Source organism: Oncorhynchus mykiss, chromosome 16, assembly GCF_013265735.2.
Source record: "Oncorhynchus mykiss isolate Arlee chromosome 16, USDA_OmykA_1.1, whole genome shotgun sequence".
NCBI lineage: Eukaryota > Metazoa > Chordata > Actinopteri > Salmoniformes > Salmonidae > Oncorhynchus > Oncorhynchus mykiss.
The window spans coordinates 29247320-29269059 of NC_048580.1; the positions used below are offsets into that span (position 1 = coordinate 29247320).

Sequence of the window (21740 nt, forward strand, 5' to 3'; positions counted from 1 at the left end):
TATTTTTTTCTATTGTGTTATTGACTGTACGCTTGTTTATTCCATGTGTAACTTTGTGTTGTTGTTTGTGTCACACTGCTTTGCTTTATCTTGGCCAGGTCGCAGTTGTAAATGAGCGCATGTTCTCAACTAGCTTACCTGGTTAAATAAAGGTGAAATAAATAAATCAACTAACCAGAATAGAAAGTGGAGTGGGAGGCCCCGGTGCACAACTGAGCAAGAGGACAAGTACATTAGAGTGTCTAGTTTGAGAAACAGATGCCTCACAAGTCCTCAACTGGCAGCTTCATTAAATAGTACCCGCAAAACACCAGTCTCAACGTCAAAAGTGAAGAGGCGACTCGGGATGCTGGCCTTTTAGGCAGATTTGCAAAGAAAAAGCCATATCTCAGATTGGCCAATAAAAAGAAAAGATTAAGATTGGCAAAACACAGACACTGGACAGAGGAACTCTGCCTAGAAGGCCAGCATCATGTCTAAGTGACCCCAAACATTTGAAAGGTAGTGTATGTATGGCAATAAGTAAGAAGACTGTTTGCATGACAAATAGCACCCTATTCCCTATATAGCACACTTCCTTTGGCCAGGACACAGGGTGCCGTTCAGGAAACAGGGTGCCATTCACAACAGAATGACACTCTTACACACGGTTGCACAAAAAGCGCTATAAGCGAATCACACCCCAAAATATTCTAATGAGCCGCCGGCCCTACATTTTAATTATCACTAAAAGAAAATAAAACATTTCTGAACTGCAAAGGCACCCTTGAGAAACCCTATATTCTTAATGTGTACAGTCCTAGGTGACATGTGAGCCAAGTATAAATGTGCTAGTATCTTCAGCTCAGTACTTGATAGATGGACCGTGTCCTAAACAGCACCCTGTTCCCTATAGTGCACCATAAGGTTAGAAAAGGGGATATATTGGAATGACTGCATGGCAGGAGGGGCAGCTGATTGACTGATCATCAAGCCCTTCCATTCCCAGTCCCATTCTCTCTTCCTCTTTAACCTCCCCCTTGCTACCATAAACCTTCATCCATTTTACTCAGTTGCTAATTAATGAGCTAGTTGGTAATTAGTCTCGAAGGAGTATTCCCCATCCCTGCTTCCCATGCCCAGACAAAGAGTTATATTTCTCCCCGACTCTAGCATGTGGTCGTAAAAGCACTATAGAAAGTTAACACTACGGCTCCAACAAATTGAAAATATTGAAAATACACTTTGTGTGATATTGTCTCGTCTGCACCACCTTGGAAACGTAATTAGCGTAATAAAAAAATCCATAAAAGTATGTTTGCGCTCGAGACATCTGCATCTGCGGTGGAAGGTGGCAGAGCTACAACGATGTTGTCAGACTAGGATTTAACCCAAAAATCTCTATTTTCACGAAAACGTCTGTAGTGTCTGAACCGTTTGGGCTGCATATGACCCCTCTATGGAAATATTAAATTCTCATGAACACGAGAGTGTTCTCCACTTTGCTCTACAACTCCCACAAGCATCACGGGACTTGCCGATATGCCAACTTCTGACTGTAGCGTCAGAACGGTTTGGGCTACACGCTAAAGACGTCTAAATACTAGGTTCAGTTTGCTCCTACCAGAACTTGGCTAGGCGTAGTGAATGTCTGTGCCTCGCATATTCCCTTGAAAATAAATTTGGTTATATTATTCTTTGTCCCTCTTGAGACGGCGTACACAACAACATACAGTTACACTTTCCCAATATAGTCCAGATAAATCAAGAGATCTGGCATTATTTTTGTCAATTTTGCAGAGAAGGTCATATTCGCTGAATTTTTACATCTAGTATGTTTGGTGCAGTATCTCTCAAGTGAAAAAATGTGCATGAAAACTAGTTGTCCGTCTGCTCGAACAGACTAAATAAAAACCTGCCGAACACCAAAACGAATTAAACTGTTTTGACTGGGATATGATAACCTCAATGAAGAAAAAACATTATTTTGCAATGGGATTGTTTTTTCTCCCAATCAATTTGGCCAGCAACAATTTTATTTATTGGCTTATTATTTTTTTTATCTACCAGAAGCCGTCAATAACCGGCAAACAGAAATCTCTCTCTCTCTCTCTCTCTCTCTCTCTCTCTCTCTCTCTCTCTCTCTCTCTCTCTCTCTCTCTCTCTCTCTCTCTCTCTCTCTCTCTCTCTCTCTCTCTCTCTCTCTCTCTCTCTCTCTCTCTCTCTCTCTCTCTCTCTCTCTCTCTCTCTCTCATAAATATGCACACAGACACACACATAATGATAGGAAATTATCTTTCTGAAAAACAATTAATTTCTCTGAGCTTTTAAAACAATGCACATTAGTGACATCTGCTGGTCATCAATAAATATAAATAGACGATATTCATCAAACTCCATGGCACAGTGTTTAGTCGCTGGTGTTAATAGCCTACAATCAGTTAGAATAACAGGTTTGTATTTTACATAAGGCCCAAAATAATTCATTTAAGTTGACTATTTTTGAAAAACTGTAATTCTATGGCATTATTCAGGTTGCTTAAAACAAAAGTTTATACAATACCATATAAAATAAAGAATTTCAACAATGGGCAGAAAGTGTGGTTTCACATAAAACTATCTCCGAATAGAGTGCCTTTACCAGGACTCGACCCCATATCCTGTCATCTCTGAGTGTCCCTGACTCTACCTGCTGTGCTACTGTTCAATGCAGTAATTTGAACAAATCCTAACTTGATTTCAAAGTACAGTATGGTGTCCAGTAGAGGTCGGTCTTTGAAAGCAACTTGGAATCGAAGAAAGGACCAGAACCACGGTGAAATCAGTGGTATCTCACATTTTGCAACGCAGTTTGTATCAACCAAAGCTTCGGACATTATTGATCACGTGATAATGTTACTTTGAAATGAGCATCGGTACATTGTATCAGATCAGTAGTGCTTTGAAAACTGCAACGGAGCTCCGGTATCAATCGTCCAATCACTAAACACACTCACGCACAGTCATCATCATGCACATCCTTTATCGTATTCAAGCACACAATCGACTTGCACATTCGCACAAATGCATTTGTCTACAAAGCATTGTTTGAATCTTATTGAAGGATGTCAGCTTGTTTCACAATGACACAGAGACAGAGACAGAGGGGGAGAGATAGAGACAAAACAAAAGGAGAGTGGAGATAAACAGATAGCCAGACAGACATTTGAGTTGTGACTCAGAATGCTAACGAGGCATTTCAGCATAGAGAGGGTAGGAAGGTGTGACTAGAAACAGGAAAATGTGAGACGCAAATACTCTTTCATGCCTCCTGGTGCCATGATAGCGTGCTTTATGTGTGTAACAAAAGCAATCTGGTAACACCTTTTTGTATAGTCTGCTAATTTGATGTTTACTTAAGTCATCCTTTTTTGTTTCTTTTCACTGAAATTCACTATAGTTTAATAGTAATACTGTACAAATAACCAATATGTTTGCGCTGTCTACCCAATAAAGATAGCCTGGAACCAGGCTATTACCATTACATTTAATTATTTGATTTAAGTACCAGAGAGTGCCCATTATATCCACAATATACCAGGTATATTTCATACCGGCCAGGTTCCTAACAATTGAAATGCCCTTTCACATTTGCATTCATGTGGAAAAACAGTCATTAAGCTTTCATCCAAAGCGTCTTACAAAACATTGACAATGACACATAATATATTCAGAGTGGCTCTGCAATATGCTCTAACCCACTGAGCCATTGGATCCCCAGTTCCCACCTCAGAAGCAGGCAGACCACTGAGGTTGGACGGTTGTCTGTCAAAACAAGACTAGAAATAAGTAGAAATTAGGCCCAAGGAAATTCCATCAAAGGTCCGAATCAAATCTTAGTTGAATCCAAATAATTTGTGTGGTACTTTTTGGGGTCAAAATCTAATTTGAGTTGAATCAAACAGACTGGTACGGCACTTTCTTATACACTTTGTTCTACATTAGTCGCAAATCAATGTTTGAAGGAGAGAGAGAATGTTTTCTCAAGTATCCAAGGTGAATGGAACTAAGATGCTGCCAATGATTTTGACTGGCCGGTCTTGTTAATGCATTGATTGTGCATGGTCTATGGCTTGACTGGGCATTTTTTAAATCGAAGATTAGGTACCCAAACCCATAAGAGAAAACCCATAAGAAATGTCACTGAATATGTTGATTGGGTGCCTCATTTGACGGACACAGTATACATGCAACCAACTGGTTTTCATTTTGTGGAACAAACACAATGAAAAAGAGATGCCCTTCAAATGCCTGTTGCCTTGAATTTCAAACAAATAGCTCTGTCTGAGGAAAATCCTTGCAGTGTCGCTAAGCATTTGGAGTTGGGGGTGAAGTTGGACCAACTGACTGTTAACACAAAGTGTGTCTGCTGCTCTTGAGGATGACAATAGAACAGATACAGAGCATGCTCAACTAAGTCTACAGGCCATATGGGTGCTTCTGCTGAGCTAAAGGCGAACCTGAAATATAAATGAATGGAGAGAAAAAAACGATATCCAACACATCATCCAGTGCTGTAGATTTATTTGGCACAAACTTAGGAAAGTACAAAACTGTGTGTGTGTGTGTGTGTGTGTGTGTGTGTGTGTGTGTGTGTGTGTGTGTGTGTGTGTGTGTGTGTCAGCATGTGGATGACGCTCAGGGAAAATAACAAACTCATTTATAAAACTGAATGTGTTGCGGTACTGAGCAACTTAGGTCATCATATGGGTGCTTGGCCAAAGGGTCGTCTAAAAATATGAACGTGTAAAAAAGACCAGAACTCATGTCATTGAGCTAAAATAGATTTATTTGACACACTCAGCGGAGGCATAGAACCGAAACATCTTGCTTGAGGAGAACCTAAAATCTCACAAAACTGAATCATGTGAAGTCAAGTGTCTCCTGAAGTGTCTCTCGTAGATCTAACAGCACGAGGCCTGCAGACCTGGGTTCAAATAGTATTTAAAAGTGGAACTCACAGCATTTTAGCAACATGGAATGTTTTAAAATCTGTTCATATACACCCCACAGGAAGAATATGACCTTTTTTTTCTGACAATCAGATAAATTAGATATGGTCATTTTCACGTTTTCATAAATGTATAGAATGTTTGGGATTGATGTATAGTAAGGCATTTGTGAAAATTCTATAGCAATATAGAATGGGAAAGCGGCTGTTCGTTTAGATAAGTAATAGACACTGCAGTAAATAAAACCACAAAAAAAAAACATATGGGTGTCTCATTTGACGGACACAGTATACATGCAACCAGGACCGGAGTCTACGCAGACCGGTGCACCATAGCCAATCAGAGCTACAGTAAGCCTATATGCAAATTCAGTGTATTCAGAAAGTATTCAGACCCCTTCACTTTTCCCTCATTTTCTTATGTTACAGCCTTATTCTAAAATGTCTTAAATCGTTTAGGCCCTTGATCAATCTACACACAATACCCCATAATGACAAAGCAAGAACATGTACAGTATTTTAAATTTTTGCAAATTTCTAAGATGCAAAAAAACAAAATTACATTTACATAAGTATTAAAAACCCTTTACTCAGTACTTTGTTGAATCACCTTTGGCAGCGGTTACAGCCTCAAGTCTTCTTGGGTATGACGCTACAAGCTTGGCACACCTGTATTTGGGGAGTTTCTGTCACACCCTGGCCTAACCAAAATAGAGAATAAAAGCTTCTCTATGGCCAGGGTGTGACAAGGGTAGGCATTCTATGTTCATTTTCTATGTTTTGGATTTCTGTGTTGTTTGGCCGGGTGTGGGTCTCAATCAGAGGCAGCTGTCTATCGTTGTCTCTGATTGAGAACCATACTTAGGTAGAATTTTCCCACCTGTGTGGTGTGGGTAGTTATTTTCTGTTTAGTGTGTTTTGCACCTGACGGAGCTGTTTCGGTTGTTCTTTTGTTACTTGTTGTATTTGGTGTTCAGTTGAATAAATAACATGAACACGTACCACGCTGCACCTTGGTCCTCACCTTCTTCCACCAACGGCCGTTACAGTTTCTCCCATTCTTCTCTGCAGATCCTCTCAAGCTCTGTCAGGTTGGATGGGGAGCATTGCTGCACGGCTATTTTCAGGTCTCTCCGCAGATGTTAGATCGGGTTCAAGTCCGGGCTCTGGCTGGGCAGCTCAAGAACATTCGTTGTCCTGTTGGAAGGCGAACCTTTACCTCTGCCCGAGGTCCTGAGCACTCTGGAGCAGGTTTTCATCAAGGATCTCTCTGTACTTTGCTCTGTTCATCTTTCCCTCAAACCTGACTAGTCTCTCAGTCCCTGCAGCATCCCCACAGCATGATACTGCCACCACCATGCTTCACTGTAGGGATGGTGCCAGGTTTCCTCCAGATGCAACGCTTGGCATTCAGGCCAAATAGATCAATCTTGGTTTCATCAGACCAGACAATCTTGTTTGTCATGGTCTGAGAGTCGTGTAGGTGCCTTTTGGCAAACTCCAAGCAGGCTGTCATGTGCCTTTTACTGAGGAGTGGCTTACTTCTGGCCACTGTACAATAAAGGCCTGATTGGTGGAGTGCTACAGCGATGGTTATCCTTCTGAAAGGTTCTCTCATCTCCACAGAGGAACTCTTGAGCTCTGTCAGAGTGACTATCAGGTTCTTGGTCACTTCCCTGACCAAGGCCCTTCTCCACTGATTCCTCTGTTTGGCAGGGCGGCCAGTTCTAGGAAGAGTCTTTGGTAGTTCCAAACTTCTTCCATTTAGGAATGATGGATGCCACTGTTTTCTTGGGGACCTTCAATGCTCCAGAAATGTTTTGGTACCCTTCCCCAGATCTGCACCTCGACACAATCCTCTCTCAAATCTCAATGGACAATTCCTTCGACCTCATGGCTTGGTTTTTGTTCTGACATACACTGTCAACTGTGGGACCTTATTTAGACAGGTGTGTACCTTTCCAAATCATGTCCAATCAATTGAATTTACCACAGATGGACTCCAATGAAGTTGTAGAAACATCTCAACGATGATCAATGGAAACGGGATGCACCTGAGCTCAATTTCGAGTCTTATAGCAAAGGGTCTGAATACTTATGTAAATACGTTTTTTTTTTATATATATATATACATTTGCAAAAATGTCTAAGAACATGTTTACACTTTGTCATTATTGGGTATTGTGTGTAGATTGATTACAAAAACATTTAATTTAATCCATTTTAGAATAAGGCTATAAAGTAACAAATTGTGGAAAAAAGGAAAGTGTCTGAATACTTTTCGAATGCACTGTAAGCCACTTGGCACAAGGGCCTGCCATCATTCACTTTGAACTTTACAGGCAGTAGCAACAGCGTGACTTCAGAACACATTCACCAAAAGCCACAAAATACACCTGAATGGATTTCAGCAAATACAGTGGGGCAAAAAAGTATTTAGTCAGCCACCAATTGTGCAAGTTCTCCCACTTAAAAAAATGAGAGAGGCCTGTAATTTTCATCATCGGTACACTTCAACTATGACAGACAAAATGAGGGAAAAAAATCCAGAAAATCATATTGTAGGATTTTTAATGAATTTATTTGCAAATTATGGTGGAAAATTTCAAGGTCCTGGAGTGGCCTAGCCAGTCTCCAGATCTCAACCCCACAGAAAATCTTAACATTGATTGCTAGCTAACCAAATGACACCTGTGCATCTCTAACTGTAGCCAACAAAAACTGATATGAGGGGAGACAGTTGGTCACTCACCCACTCCTCCAATGACATGATATTCTCCCAGCAGCTATCTGGCTAATGTTAGGGACCATTTTTTTAGCTTGCTAAATAAAAGCTAGCTATATAAATAGATCCGCTATCCTAGGGTTGTCAATAAGTCAATCAGTGCAAGGACCATATTGTAAAAACTCTGAATTCGCGGGCCAGACATAGCCGATTTGCTTTTCGAAAAAAACATGCAACTGCGACCCTGTCACGATCGTCATAATAAGTGGAGCAAAGCGCAGCGTGATCTGGGTTCCACATATTTTATTACTAAGTGAAACCCACAGCAAAACAAAACAATAATCTCAAACAAACCGTGACACTAACATAGTGCTCACAGGCAACTATACAAAGTCAAGATCCCACAAAGCACAATGGTGAAATGGCTATCTAAATATGATCCCCAATCAGGGACAGCGACAAACAGCTGCCTCTGATTGGGAACTATGCCAGGCCAACATAGATATATAATTCACCTAGATAAACCACCCTAGTCACTGTCACACCCCAACCAACATAGAGCATAAACAGCTCTCTATGGTCAGGGCATGACAGACCAAAACTGGTCATTTGTTTAATTTGAAAAATACGTCCCTTTTTAATGTACAATTATGTACATAGGATGCTGTATACAGCATTTTAACATATAAACCAATAAATAATAATAAGATATACATAATATTGGCCAGCCTTTTCTGCTATGCTAATAGATATGTATAATATGCTGCGACCCAGATAAAAAAGTAAGTATTTAATAACTCCAAATAACAAAACATAGCTATAGGTTGTCGCAACATTTGAACTTAAAACATGTTTTTCATTGTGCACTGCATGAATCACCGGTGCGGTTGAATGCAACATTGCTGTGTGGTGCACTCAAATTGTAGCTATTGTACTTGAACAGCCAACATAGGCTTCTGCTCAAATGTTGCTGTAATAGGTCTACATATTTTTGTTGCATGGTGTTTTGTTGCAGGTTCTGTTTTTTGGTTATTAATTGTCAAGCTTTAAAAACCGAAGCCAGACTGCAACATTTTACTAGCCTAACTAGGACTGTAAGGATGTGTCTGTACACATTTCCTCTGCTGTGCACTGTAAACAGGACACACGATGCTCAATTGAAGTTGAATTCACCAAGCTCATCAGGCTGTAATTTCATAAAGTAGATAACTCAACTGTTGACTCATGTATACTCATTTGTATGTCCTATTCAGCCCGCGGGCCTTGTGTTTGATACATGTGTGCTAGCCTATTAGCCACGCTATGAATGACTTTTGATCATTGCCCTTGCTAGTTTGATTGTATTGACATTCCCAGCCTTAGTTACAGTTATCTGTTTTTGTTTAAAATATTGAGTAATTTAAACTGAAACGGTGCATCCCGAATGGGCTTTGGCAGCAAACAATATACCAGGCCAGCTGTGACCTTCTTTTGATTTTCCCATGATGTCAAGCAAAGAAGCACTGTGTTTGAAGGTAGGCCTTGAAATACATCCACAGGTGCACCTCCAATTGACTCAAATTATGTCAATTAGCCTATCAGAAGCTTCTAAAGCCATGACATCATTTTCTGGAATTTTCCAAGCTGTTGAAAGGCACAGTCAACTTAGTGTATGTAAACTTCTGACCCACTGGAATTGTGATACAGTGAATTATTGGAATTGTTGGAAAAATGACTTGTTTCAGGCATAAAGTAGATGTCCTGACCGACTTGCCAAAACTATAGGTTGTTAACCTTTCTGGCGCAGTCGTTCTGCTAGCATTCCACCTCGACAACATCCGGTGAAAATGCAGAGTGTGAAATTCAAATTACAGAAATAGAAACATTTAACATTCATGAAAATACAAGTGTCATACATCAAAATAAAGCTTAACTTCTTGTTAATCCAGCCGCTGTGTCAGATTTCAAAAAGGCTTTACGGCGAAAGCACACCATGTGATTATCTGAGGACAGCGCCCCGCATACAAAAGCATTAAAAATATTTTTCAACCAGGCAGGTGCGATATAATAAAAGCCTTAGCTTTGAAGATCTTCTTCTGTTGGCACTGCAAAAGGTCCCAGCTACATCACACATGGTCCTTTTGTTTGATAAAGTCCTTCTTTATAACCCCAAAAACTCAGTATAGCTTGCTTAAAAAATGAATCCCAAACGTTACCAATAAACTTCTCCAAACAAGTCAAACAACGTTTATAATCAAACCTCAGCTACCCTAATACGTAAATAAATTATACAATTTAAGACGAAGAATCGTTATTGTCTTTACCGGAGATAAACAACCAAGAACCTCTCAGCCTCTCATTTCCAACAACAAGCCTGAAACTCTTTCTAAAGATTATTTTAACAGTTATATAAACTTAAGAGTGTTTTCTATCCACATCTACCAATTACATGCATATCCTAGCTTCTAGACCTGAGTAACAGGCAGTTTACTTTGGGCACACTTTTCATCCGGACGTAAAAATACTGCCCCTTAGCTCAAAGAGGTTTTAACAAGAAATTTGTGGAGTGGTTGAAAAACAAGTTTTAATGACTCCAACCTAAGTGTATGTAAACTTCAGACTTCAACTGTATTCTGCCAACATTGCCTTACTGTACGTCATGGAATTTTGAGTCAAATATAACCTATTTTTAAAACCTCTTATAAAGTTGGTTTTGAAGCATAAACTGCGAATTTTATATTTTTTAATGATATTGTTGCCTGTTTCATATCTGCAAAGTAGTTAAAACGCTGTAAGTTCACCTTTAAACGCTTGATTGAGCCTGCCTGGAGTGTTTGAGCCTGCCTGGGTGTGCACATTTGGGACTATTCCATTGTTAACGTTGTGCCATATGAGCTCAATCAAGCGTAGATACTTGGAAGAAAACAAATACTTTTTGAACCCAGGTCTGGACGAGAGAGAGTATTTCCATCCCAGTCCTTCCAATACCTCCACTGGTACATGCCATTACTGTCAGGACTGTGCTATCAGTTGGTTGCAGGCACTGCTTAGGATGGGCCAAAACTGCCCTCTTCTTTTCTCTCTCTTTCTTCCCATCCTCATTAGCATACTCATCCTCCAATATGAGTTTACTCTCCATCTCTCCCTCCAGTCTCTGAATCTTTTCCCCAAAAATGTGAATCTTCTTTCTCTCCTTTGTTTCCTTTGAAGATGGACATACATATGCTACACATAAACTTGTACTTGCACGTATATTCTCTTCCTCCCTCTCTAGCACTGATTTGGCAGATAGTGGCTAGTTTTCAAGAAGGTTATGCTTGCAATGATCGTGAAATGTAGTTGTTTTGCCTACTTTAGTTGAATGCAATGATTTAGTTGCTCTGGATTCGAGTGCCTGGTAAATGACTAAAATAACTCAGACTCTACCCACTCTACTCACATGCATGTTGTGAGAGGGTGTTTTTCCTCAAAAGACCCTGGATATTGATCTCTGTTGTCTCTGTTGCAGGTGTAAAGAGGGTTACCACGGACTACGCTGTGACCAGTTTGTACCCAAGACGGACTCCATCTTATCTGACCCAAGTACATGTCTTCCTGTATTGATCCTGCAGAAAAGTTAAAACAAAAGAGTATTAGGGAGTTATCTGTCTTCTATTTTTTATTTTATTTAACTGGACAAGTCAGTTAAGAACAAATTCTTATTTTCAATGACGGCCTAGGAACAGTGGGTTAACTTCCTCGTTCAGGGCCAGAACAACAGATGTTTACCTTGTCAGCTCGGGGATTTGATCTAGCAACCTTTCAGTTATTGGCCCAATGCTCTAACCACTAGGCTACCTGCCGGGGGGTGGCAGGTATGCAGGGGGGTTGGCAGGTAGCCTGGTGGTTAGAGCATTGGGCCAGTAACCGAAAGCATGTAGATTGAATCCCCGAGCTGACAAGGTAAAAATGTGTCATTCTGCCCATGTACAAGGCAATTAACCCACTGTTCCCTGGTAGGCCGTTATTGTAAATAAGAATTTGTTCTTAACTGACTTGCCTAGTTAAATAAAGGTTACATTTTTAAATATACCTTATTACTCTGGTCAAGATAAATACAAACTTATTGAGCCAGGCTTCACATTATCCCCTCCAGCAAAGGAGACATAAACTGTGTAGGCCAGAAGACACACAAATACATCAAATCCTTGTTTAACTTTATCAAGTCAAAGAAGAGAAAGTATCCTTGAGTTTACTTTCTCTTGTTTAAAAGTACTTCTAGCATTTTAGCTTGAGGTGTGTTTGTTTACCCCTTGAGTATACTCAGTGTTGCTGCAATGTCATTGAAATTATTCCAAATCTGATATGCCAAAAATATGTCATTCCCTTTCTCTGGAATGATGGATATTTTCATTACCTACCAATATCAACATTTGATTAGTACATTAGTAAATTTGGATTCAAATGCATTTATCTTTTAACCTGTCTACGATATTGGTTCCCAATTGGGAATCAACCCTCCCACGTTCAGCTGAAACGGCGGCGCATGGAACGCAAAAATATTCTTAAAAATATTTAACCTCCACACATTAACAAGTCCAATAGCTCAAATGAAAGATAAACACCTTGTTCATCTAGCCAGCAAGTCAGATTTCTAAAATGTTTTACGGCGAAAACATAGCACATATATATGTAAAACCACCACCAGACACAGCTCATTTGAATAGCCAAAACATGCAATCAACAAACGCAGGATTAAAAAATAAATCGCTCACTAACCTTTTGAAAATCTTCATCAGATGACAGTAATATGACATGTTACACAGTACATTTTTTTTTTCAATAATATGCCATTTATATCCATAAATGTCCATTTACAGTGAGTTCACGTTCAGAAATTACTCAAAAATGCCCGCAGGAAATCTAGGTAGCGCGGCAAGATAACGTAAATAGACATCATAAACTTTGACTAAATATACATGTTCTACATATAGTTAGAAAGATACACTGCTTCTTTATGCAACCGCTTTGTTAGATTTATTTTTAACGTTACAGAAATCGCACACTATTCAATATGCTGAGACGGCGCTCAGTTCCAAGCTACATTTCTACGTAATGTTGGAGTCAACAGAAACACAGATTTAAGCATAAATATTCCCTTACCTTCGATGGTCTTCGTTCAGAATGTTCTGGAAGGCTTCATACTTACCCAATACATCGTTTGGTTTCAAGTCTTGCGTCTTTGTATTAGCTACTGTTAATAACATCAGCTGAAATGCACCCAAAACGTCCTCTGGTCCGGAAAAGTTGCGCTTCAAAACTTCAAAATTACATATTATATGTCGACTAAACAGGTCAAACTAAGTGCAGAAGCAAGCTTTATGGTGTTTTAGACACGCAAAACAAACTTCAATTCAATCGGCCATCGTCTGCCCTTCTCTTGAGTGCTGGAACAAAGGAATGGCTGGGACCAATTCGCGCCCCTACGCACAGCCTATTTTCTCGTGGCACGCACTAATTTCACTCCCATAGGGTCAATTCTCGCGGGATTTGAACGATTCAAAGCTCTACTGAAAGAGGACATCTAGCGGAAGAGATAGAACGTCTCCCCAGAACTGGTTGGGAAGGGTGGGGGCCATGACGTCAAAGTTGCTCCAACTTTCATGGCCACAAAAACTAGTTTGGAAGAATGCCTGCCCTGTGAGTTCTGCTATACTTACAGACATAATTCCAACGGTTTTAGAATCTTTAGAGTGTTTTCTATCCAATAATAATTTTTATTTGCATATATTAGCAATTTTTGACAGATTTTTTTTTCAGTTTACTAGGGGTACCCAATCTCTCCAAAGGGGGCATATGTCTGCCATATCCTTAACAGGTTTTAAGTGGTATGAATTGCTTGAGTGTGTCCTTCTGTTGGAGAATTAGAATTGAGAAAGTAGATGTGGCCATCACACGAACATGAAATCAATATAAAGCTCATTACAGTTTAGTTAGTACCAAAGATTTGAACTGGTTCAGGGAACGGAACTATAACTACATTATTTGAGGAACAGAACTCGAAACGAAAGTGATCTATAGTGTTCTGCAACAGAACCGTTATTTTAAAATCATGGGACCTGGTTAATAATGTTATTTTACGTTCCGGGCATTTTTTTCCAGTCCCACAAAAATCCTAACAAAATGCCTAAGCAAAGCCCTCACTAAGTCACTTGGAAACTTATTCCAGCATCTGCCTGCTAGCTGAACATTTTTGTTAGTGGGTGTGCGTGTAAGCTACCTGCCTGTCTCCTCTGAAGAATAGGTTACTCTAGCCTAGAGACAACATTACAAGCATGATTCAGAAATTAGGGAGAGATGTTTAAAAGAATGGATTAACTTTTTCAATGCTACTGTAGTTAGGATACTATAGTTATTATGTTTCACGTTGAATTTATTAACTGTGAAAGGGTAAGACTTGTTTTTAATTCTAGTGTGGCTCTCCACACACAAGCGTGTTAGCTAGCTAATGTTAAACCAACTTGGAAGTTCAAAGACATTCAAAGTTCCTCCATAGAAGCCGTATAATTCTTTGGGCCTAATTCAGATAATGTAAGTCATAACAAGATGCCCAGCTCACAAAAACAAGCTTCCTCCACCCTCTCACGCCCTCCCCTCACCTGCAACATTTCAGTTTCATCTTGCACCCTACACTGTGACTGGCAGCACAGTGTGTGTGTTTGTCTTTCATTATGATTAAACCATGCTGTTACGGAAAAATACAACTTGCTCTTAACGACTTTCCTATGCAGTTTAAATCACTTACCCGCTCCATAGCAAGCTGCTCTATCCGCACTGATTGGTGAAGTAATGCAATGTTGAGCTAAGTGTAACAAACATTTTGATTTCAGAGGTTTAAAAAGGAACGGAAAGGAACGATATAAACTGGTACTTTGTTTTGGTTTGATCTGGTTAAGAAATGTACTTTGCTGGTCAGAACAGTGGAATGGAATGAAGAAAATAATGGTTCTGTTCAGAACTAAATTATTCACATTTTTCTTTTGTTCCAACCCCTGTTTAGAACATTCTAAAGCAGTGGTATTTAAAGTCGCGGTAATTGCAGTGGGGTAGCCATTTTTCTATTTTTTAATTTTTTTTAAATATATATTCTGTACAGTACCAGTCAAAAGTTGACACACCTACTCGTTCAAGGATTTTATTTGTACTATTTTCTACATAGAATAATAGTGAAGACATAAAAATTATGAAATAACATATGGGATCATATAGAAAGTGTTAAACAAATCCAAATATATTTTATATTTTATATTCTTCAAAATAGCCACCCTTTGCCTTGATGACAGCTTTGCACACTCTTGGCATTCTCTCAACCAGCTTCATCTGGAATGCTTTTCCAACAGTCTTGAAGGATTTCCCACATATGCTGAGCAGTTGTTGGCTGCTTTTCCTTCACTCTGTGGTCCAACCCGTCCCAAACCATCTCAACTAGGTTGAGGCCGGGCCAGGTGGATGCCAGGTAATCTGATGCAGCACTTCATCACTTTGGTCAAATAACCTTTACACATCCTGGAGGTGTGTTGGGTCATTGTCCTGCTGAAAAACAAATGATAGTCCCACTAAGAGCAAACCAGGGATGGCGTATCGCTGCAGAATTCTGTGGTAGCCATGCTGGTTAAGTATGCCTTGAATTCTAAACAAATCACGACAGTGTCACCCTCAAAGGACCCCCACACTATCACACCTCCTCCTCCATGCTTCACGGTGGGAACCACACATGCAGAGATCATCCGTTCACCTACTCTGCATCTCACAAAGACATGGCGGTTGGAACAAAAAATCTCAAATTTGGACTCATGAGACCAAAGTACAGATTTCCACAGGTCTAATGTCCATTGCTCGTGTTTCTTGGCCCAAGCAAGTCTCTTCTTATTATTGATGTCCTTTAGTAGTGGGTTCTTTGCTGAAATATGACCATGAAGGCCTGATTCACGCAGTCTCTTCTGAACAGTTGATGTTGAGATTTGTCTGTTACTTGAACTCTGTGATGCATTTATTTGGGCTGCAATTTCTGAGGCTGGTAACTCTAATGAACTTATCCTCTGCAGCAGAGGTAACTCTGGGTCTTCCTGTCCTGTGGCGGTCCTCGTGAGAGTCAATTTCATTATAGCACTTGGTTTTTCCGACTGCACTTGAAGAAACTTCTTGAAATGTTTCGTATTGACTGACCTTCATGTCTTAAAGTAATGATGGACCATAGTTTATCTTTGCTTATTTTAGCTGTTCTTACCATAATATGGACTTCTGTATACCACCCCTACCTTGTCATAACACAACTGATTGGCTCAAACGCATTAAGAAGGAAAGAAATTCCACAAATTAACTTTTAAAAAGGCACACCTGATAATGGAAATGCTAAATATATTTAGATTTGTTTAACACTTCTTTTTGGTTACTACATGATTCCATATGTGTTATTTCATAGTTTTGATGTCTTCACTATTATTCTACAAAGTAGAAAATATTTAAAAAATTAAGAAAAACCCTGGAATAATTATGTGTCCAAACTTTTGAGTGATATTTGGACACCCTTTCAAATTAGTGTATTTGGCTATTTCAGCCATACCCATTGCTGACAGGTCTTTAAAATTGAGCACACAGCCATGCAATCTCCATGAACAAACATGGGCAGTAGAATGGCCTTACTGAAGAGCTCAATGACTTTCAACGTGGCACCGTCATAGCATGCCACCTTCCTTTCAAGTCAGTTCATCAAATTTCTTCCCTGCAAGAGCTTCCCGGTCAACTGTAAGTGCTGTTATTGTGAAGTGGAAACATCTAGGAGCAACAACGGGTCAGCCGCAAAGTGGTAGGCTACACCAGCTCACAGAGTGGGAACGTTGAGTGCTGAAGCGCATAGCGCTTAAAAATCATCTATCCTCAGTTGCAACACTCACTACCAAGTTCTAAACTGCCTCTGGAAGCAACGTCAGCACAATAACTGTTTGTCGGGAGCTTCATGAAATGGGTTTCCATGGCTGAGCTACAGCATACAATGACATTCTAGATAATTCTGTGCTTCAAACATTGTGGCTGCAGCAAGTCCCTGCAGCAATGTTCCAACATCATGTGGAAAGCCTTCCCAGAAGAGTGGAGGCTGTTATAGCAGCAAAGGGGGAACAACTCTATATTAATGACCATGATTTGGGAATAAGATGCTCGACGAGCAGGTGTCCATATATTTTTGGTCATATAGTGTAGTTTCCTTACAGACAATGAAGAATTACCAAGACGGCACCGTTCCGATTGATGAGTAAGTATATTAAAATTGTGACATTGTTTGGAAATATTTACTGTGTTGATAATGCATGGGTTATTTGGTTTATTTGAAAATAATTACTTTTTGCTGAGTTGATAATGGTATTGTCAAAGGCATGTAGGCACTACACTGTGTGCATATGGGAGTAGCCTAGTCTACAATAATAATGTCATTGGATGTGCTAGTATATTTATTTTATTTAATAATTACATTTTAAATGAAAATATACATACATGGTGATATAGGATATATAAGCCTAGTCTATATTTTACATTTTAACTACCCCTACACCCATGCCATTGTGGACTGGGGGTAGGGGACATTCACACCCACACTGAGTTGAATGGCTACTTCATTCAGTGATAACAATATTGTCGAATAAACTTTTATTCACTGTGTGTATTCAGGAGTAGCCTATTCTACAATTATGTCATTGGATGTACTAGAGTTATTTATTTTATTGGTGAATTACATTGTAAATGTAAATATACACACATGGTGATGATATAGGATATACACTGAGTACAACATTAGGAGAGCAGTTGAGGAGAGCAGTTGAGGAGAGCCCCCCCCCCCCCACACTTTTGCCCTCAATCCATTTCTCAATTGTCTCAAGGCTTAAAAATCATTATTTAACCTTCCTCTACACTGATGAAATTGGATTTAACAGGTGACATCAATAAGAGATCATAGCATTCACCTGGATTCACCTGGTCAGTCCATGTCGTGGAAAGATCAGGTGTTCTTAATGTTTCGTATACTTAGTGCATGTTACATTGCAATACATTGACCCTACAGGGGGGTAGAGAAAAGTGTTTCACTGGCTGTAAATATTCACACTCTCACTGAGTTGAATAGCTGTAAACATTCACACTCTTATTGAGACTACTTAATTCACTGGCTATCTCTGGGAGCATGGTAATGAAGACTTTTCAGCTTTTGAAATGTGTTAATGTAGATTTAATTTCTAAATCTGCCTTTCTTTTCGTCAAGAACAGGTGGATGATTCACAAGGGTACAGTGCAATCCCCTGGAACAATTTGAGCTCTTCTTCAGTGCCGGTGTGGTCAGAACATTGAGTGACTACAGAAACAAACTGCGGACCGGAATATTGCCAATGGTGAAAAAAACAAAAAAACGATCAACCCCAAAGAGTTGTTCAAGTTTATTGGGATTGTTCTGTACATCGCCTAAAATGTGAATATTTTAAAAAGATGACACCCATTTGAAGTGTAATGAGTGTTATGTGAACCCCTCTGTGTCAATGTTGAAAGGAACTGCTCCCATCTCTGGCACATGTAGAAGTAGATGGCAAAAGAGAAATATGAAGGAAAGGGTGTGAAGAAGAAAAACACTTTGATCTAAAATGAGTGTGGGGTTCCCTCTTGTGTCCCTTTTTTGTCATTACTTATGAGAAATATATACTGAACAAAAATATAAACACAACATGCAACAATTTTAAGGATTTTACTGAATTACAGTTCAAATAAGGAAATCAGTCAATTGAAATAAATTCATTATGCCCTAATCTATGGATTTCACATGACTGGGCAGGGGTGCAGCCATGGGTGCTAGGCCCACCCACTAGGGAGCAAGGCTCAGCCAATCAGAATTTGTTTTTCCATACCAAAGAGATTTATTACAGATAGAAATACTCCTCAGGTTCATCAGCTCTCCGGGTAGCTGGTCTCAAACGATCACACAGGTGAATTCACTAAAACAACATAGGAGGCGGCTTATGGTAGAGACATTAACATTACATTATCTGGCAACAGCTATTGTGGACATTCCTCTGCAGTCAACATGCCAATTGCACGCTGCTTCAAAACTTGAGACATCTGTGGCATTGAGTTGTGTGACAAAACTACACAATTTAAAGTGGTATTTTATTGTTCCAAGCACAAGGTGCACCTGTGTAATCATGCTGTTTAATCAGCTTCTTGATATGCCACACCTGTCAGATGGATGGATTATCTCGGGCAATGAAGAAATGTTCACTAACAGGGATGTAAACAAATGTTTGCACAACATTTGAGAGAAATAAGCTTTTTGTGCGTATGGAGCATTTCTGGAATCTTTTATTTCAGCCATGAAACATGGGACCAACTCTACATGTTATGTTTATGTTTTTGTTGAGTACATATTGCTTTCAATGCTGACTAGAATAATGCAGTTGAAAAATAAAAATGTTAATTTTGGATGATTTGTTTTGTTCTGTTGAAAAATGGGTGTGGGAAGTAGTCCCAAAAATGTATATAATTGTTTGTTTCATTGATATTTGTGCCCCCAAATACTTGTGCCCCCAAGTACAGATATTCTCAACACCTGGGGCAACCACAACCGGGTGTTGGATATTTTGTTAATTATGGTTTGCAGTGCTTTTCACAATAAAAAATTAAGAATATCAACATGTGTTTTCGCCTTTTTTGCCTTTATGGCACATTATCATTAATATACAGTGCCTTGCGAAAGTATTCGGCCCCCTTGAACTTTGCGACCTTTTGCCACATTTCAGGCTTCAAACATAAAGATATAAAACTGTATTTTTTTGTGAAGAATCAACAACAAGTGGGACACAATCATGAAGTGGAACGACATTTCTTGGATATTTCAAACACTTTTAACAAATCAAAAACTGAAAAATTGGGCCACACAAAACATGAAATATAATACAGAACATTAACAGACAAGAACAGCTCAAGGACATAACTACATGTTTTATTTTTTAAAGGTACACGTAACCTACATATCAATACATTCACACAAACTATCTAGGTCAAATAGGGGGGAAGCGTTGTGCCATGAGGTGTTGCTTTATCCAGGGTTTTTATAACCAGGTTTGCGGTTCTTTTGAGCAATATGAGATGGAACATTGTTTGTTCTGGATTTGGGGACTGTGGGAGAAAAAAAACTGGTGGCATGTCTGGTAGGGTAAGTGTGTGTCAGAGTGTGTGTCAGAGTTGTGTGTAAGTTGACTATGCAAACAATTTGGGATTTTCAACACATTCATATTTCTTATAAAAAGAAGAAGTGATGCAGTCAGTCTCTCCTCAACACTTTGCCAAGAGAGACTGGCATGCATAGTATTTTTATCAGCACTCTGATTACAGTGAAGAGCAAGAAGTGGGGCAGTTGTGTGAGTCTTCTGTAGAGCTCATCACTCCACCTAACTGGGAGGTAGCCAGACATAATTACTCGATGACGACACGTCTCTCTAGTTAAGTTATACGCTAAAGCTATGTTGCGTTTGGTGACCTCTGACTGTTTCATCCTTATATCGTTGATGCCGACGTGGATAGCAATATCCCTTTACTCTCTACACTCACCAGGTTTAGCCTTGGCCAGCACAATCTTTAAATTAGACTTTACGTCGGTAGCCCTGCCCCCTGGTAAACAAAGTATGATCGTTGGATGATTCTTTTAACTGTAAGTTTAATATTGCGGGTAATGGATTTGCCAATGACTATGGTTGTCAATGTGTCAGAGCTAATGGTGGGAGGCTTCGGCAGCTCAGAACCAGTAACGGGTGGAGGAGAGACTTGTAGCTTATGCTTTGGGAAAACCGCTTGAACGTTTCTATCACCTGAAGGAGCGACACCGGTTGAGCATGCCAACAGCAATTCTTTCCACAAGCCGTGAGAAAATTGTCGGCTGTGGGGGCTGTGCAGGGGGGATTAACACTTCTACCTGTACTTACTGGTGGCACAGACTTGGCCTCTTGAGTGCCGCTGCGGTCTAAGGCACTGCATCTCAGTGCTTGAGGTGTCACTACAGACACCCTGGTCGAAATCCCGGCTGTATCACTACTGGCCTTGATTGGGAGTCCCATGGGGTGGTGCACAATTGGCCCAGTGTTGTCTGAGGTTTGGCTGGTGTAGGCTGTCAGTGAAAATAAGAATTTGTTCTTAACTGACGTTCCTAGTTAAATAAAGGTAAAAAAAATGGAACAGATGCTGTTTCATCCTTTCCTACACTTAAAATGCCCTTGCATAATGATTACGTCTGAAGCCAGGCTTGTAATATGGCTATCCTCACCATAAGGCGATAGTTCTCCTGTGTATTATGAATACAGCGACTGCAATGAGAAGGCATAATGTTACTTCGCTTTTTTGGCTGGTGGTTCTGCAGATCCGTGTCCGGGGTGAAAATGTTGAATTAAAAAAGTCTAGTGAGAACAAAACTAAGACGGTGAACTTGTTAATAAACGATTATTAAAAGGAAAAAAGAAAAGAGTTGGTAGCCAAGTAGCAACAAACAGCACAGCAGCACGGACCCTGCTGACCACAGCTACTGACCATACAACTACTGACCACAACTCCAAAACTACTGACAAATCCTACTGATCACTAATGACCACAACTACTGACCAAAACTATTGACCACAACCACACATCTACTGACCACAAAATTCCTGAACCACACAACTTATTACTATAACAACACAACTACTGATCACAACTACTGACCACAACCACACAACTACTGACCACAACCACACAACTACTAACCACACAACTACTGACCACAGCTGCACAACTATTAGACCATAATTACTGACCACAACTCTGATCTGCACTAGCTCTGGTCCAGGTCTGGTCCTGGGCATAGCTAGCTAACTCTAGTTCACACTAGCTCTGGTCTGCACTATAAATTAGAAAGCGTAGCCAGTTCAGAAGGGGAACCCGAGTGTAGTGGCATCAGCGGATATTGTACCAATTGGATTCATGCTCTAATAATACTACTACTAATAATACATTTTATTTAGAAGAAGC

General features: G+C 39.8%; 1 protein-coding gene across 1 annotated transcript in view; it reads left to right on the forward strand.

The window, feature by feature from the left end:
* The window catches only part of nrg3b (neuregulin 3b), a 428644-nt gene that overhangs the window by 322503 nt on the left and 84401 nt on the right, over positions 1 to 21740 (forward strand). Inside the window, exon 3 of the mRNA XM_021565559.2 lies at positions 11182 to 11255. Within this exon, the coding sequence (XP_021421234.1) occupies positions 11182 to 11255 (74 nt within the window). The remainder of the gene's footprint in view (positions 1 to 11181; positions 11256 to 21740) is intronic.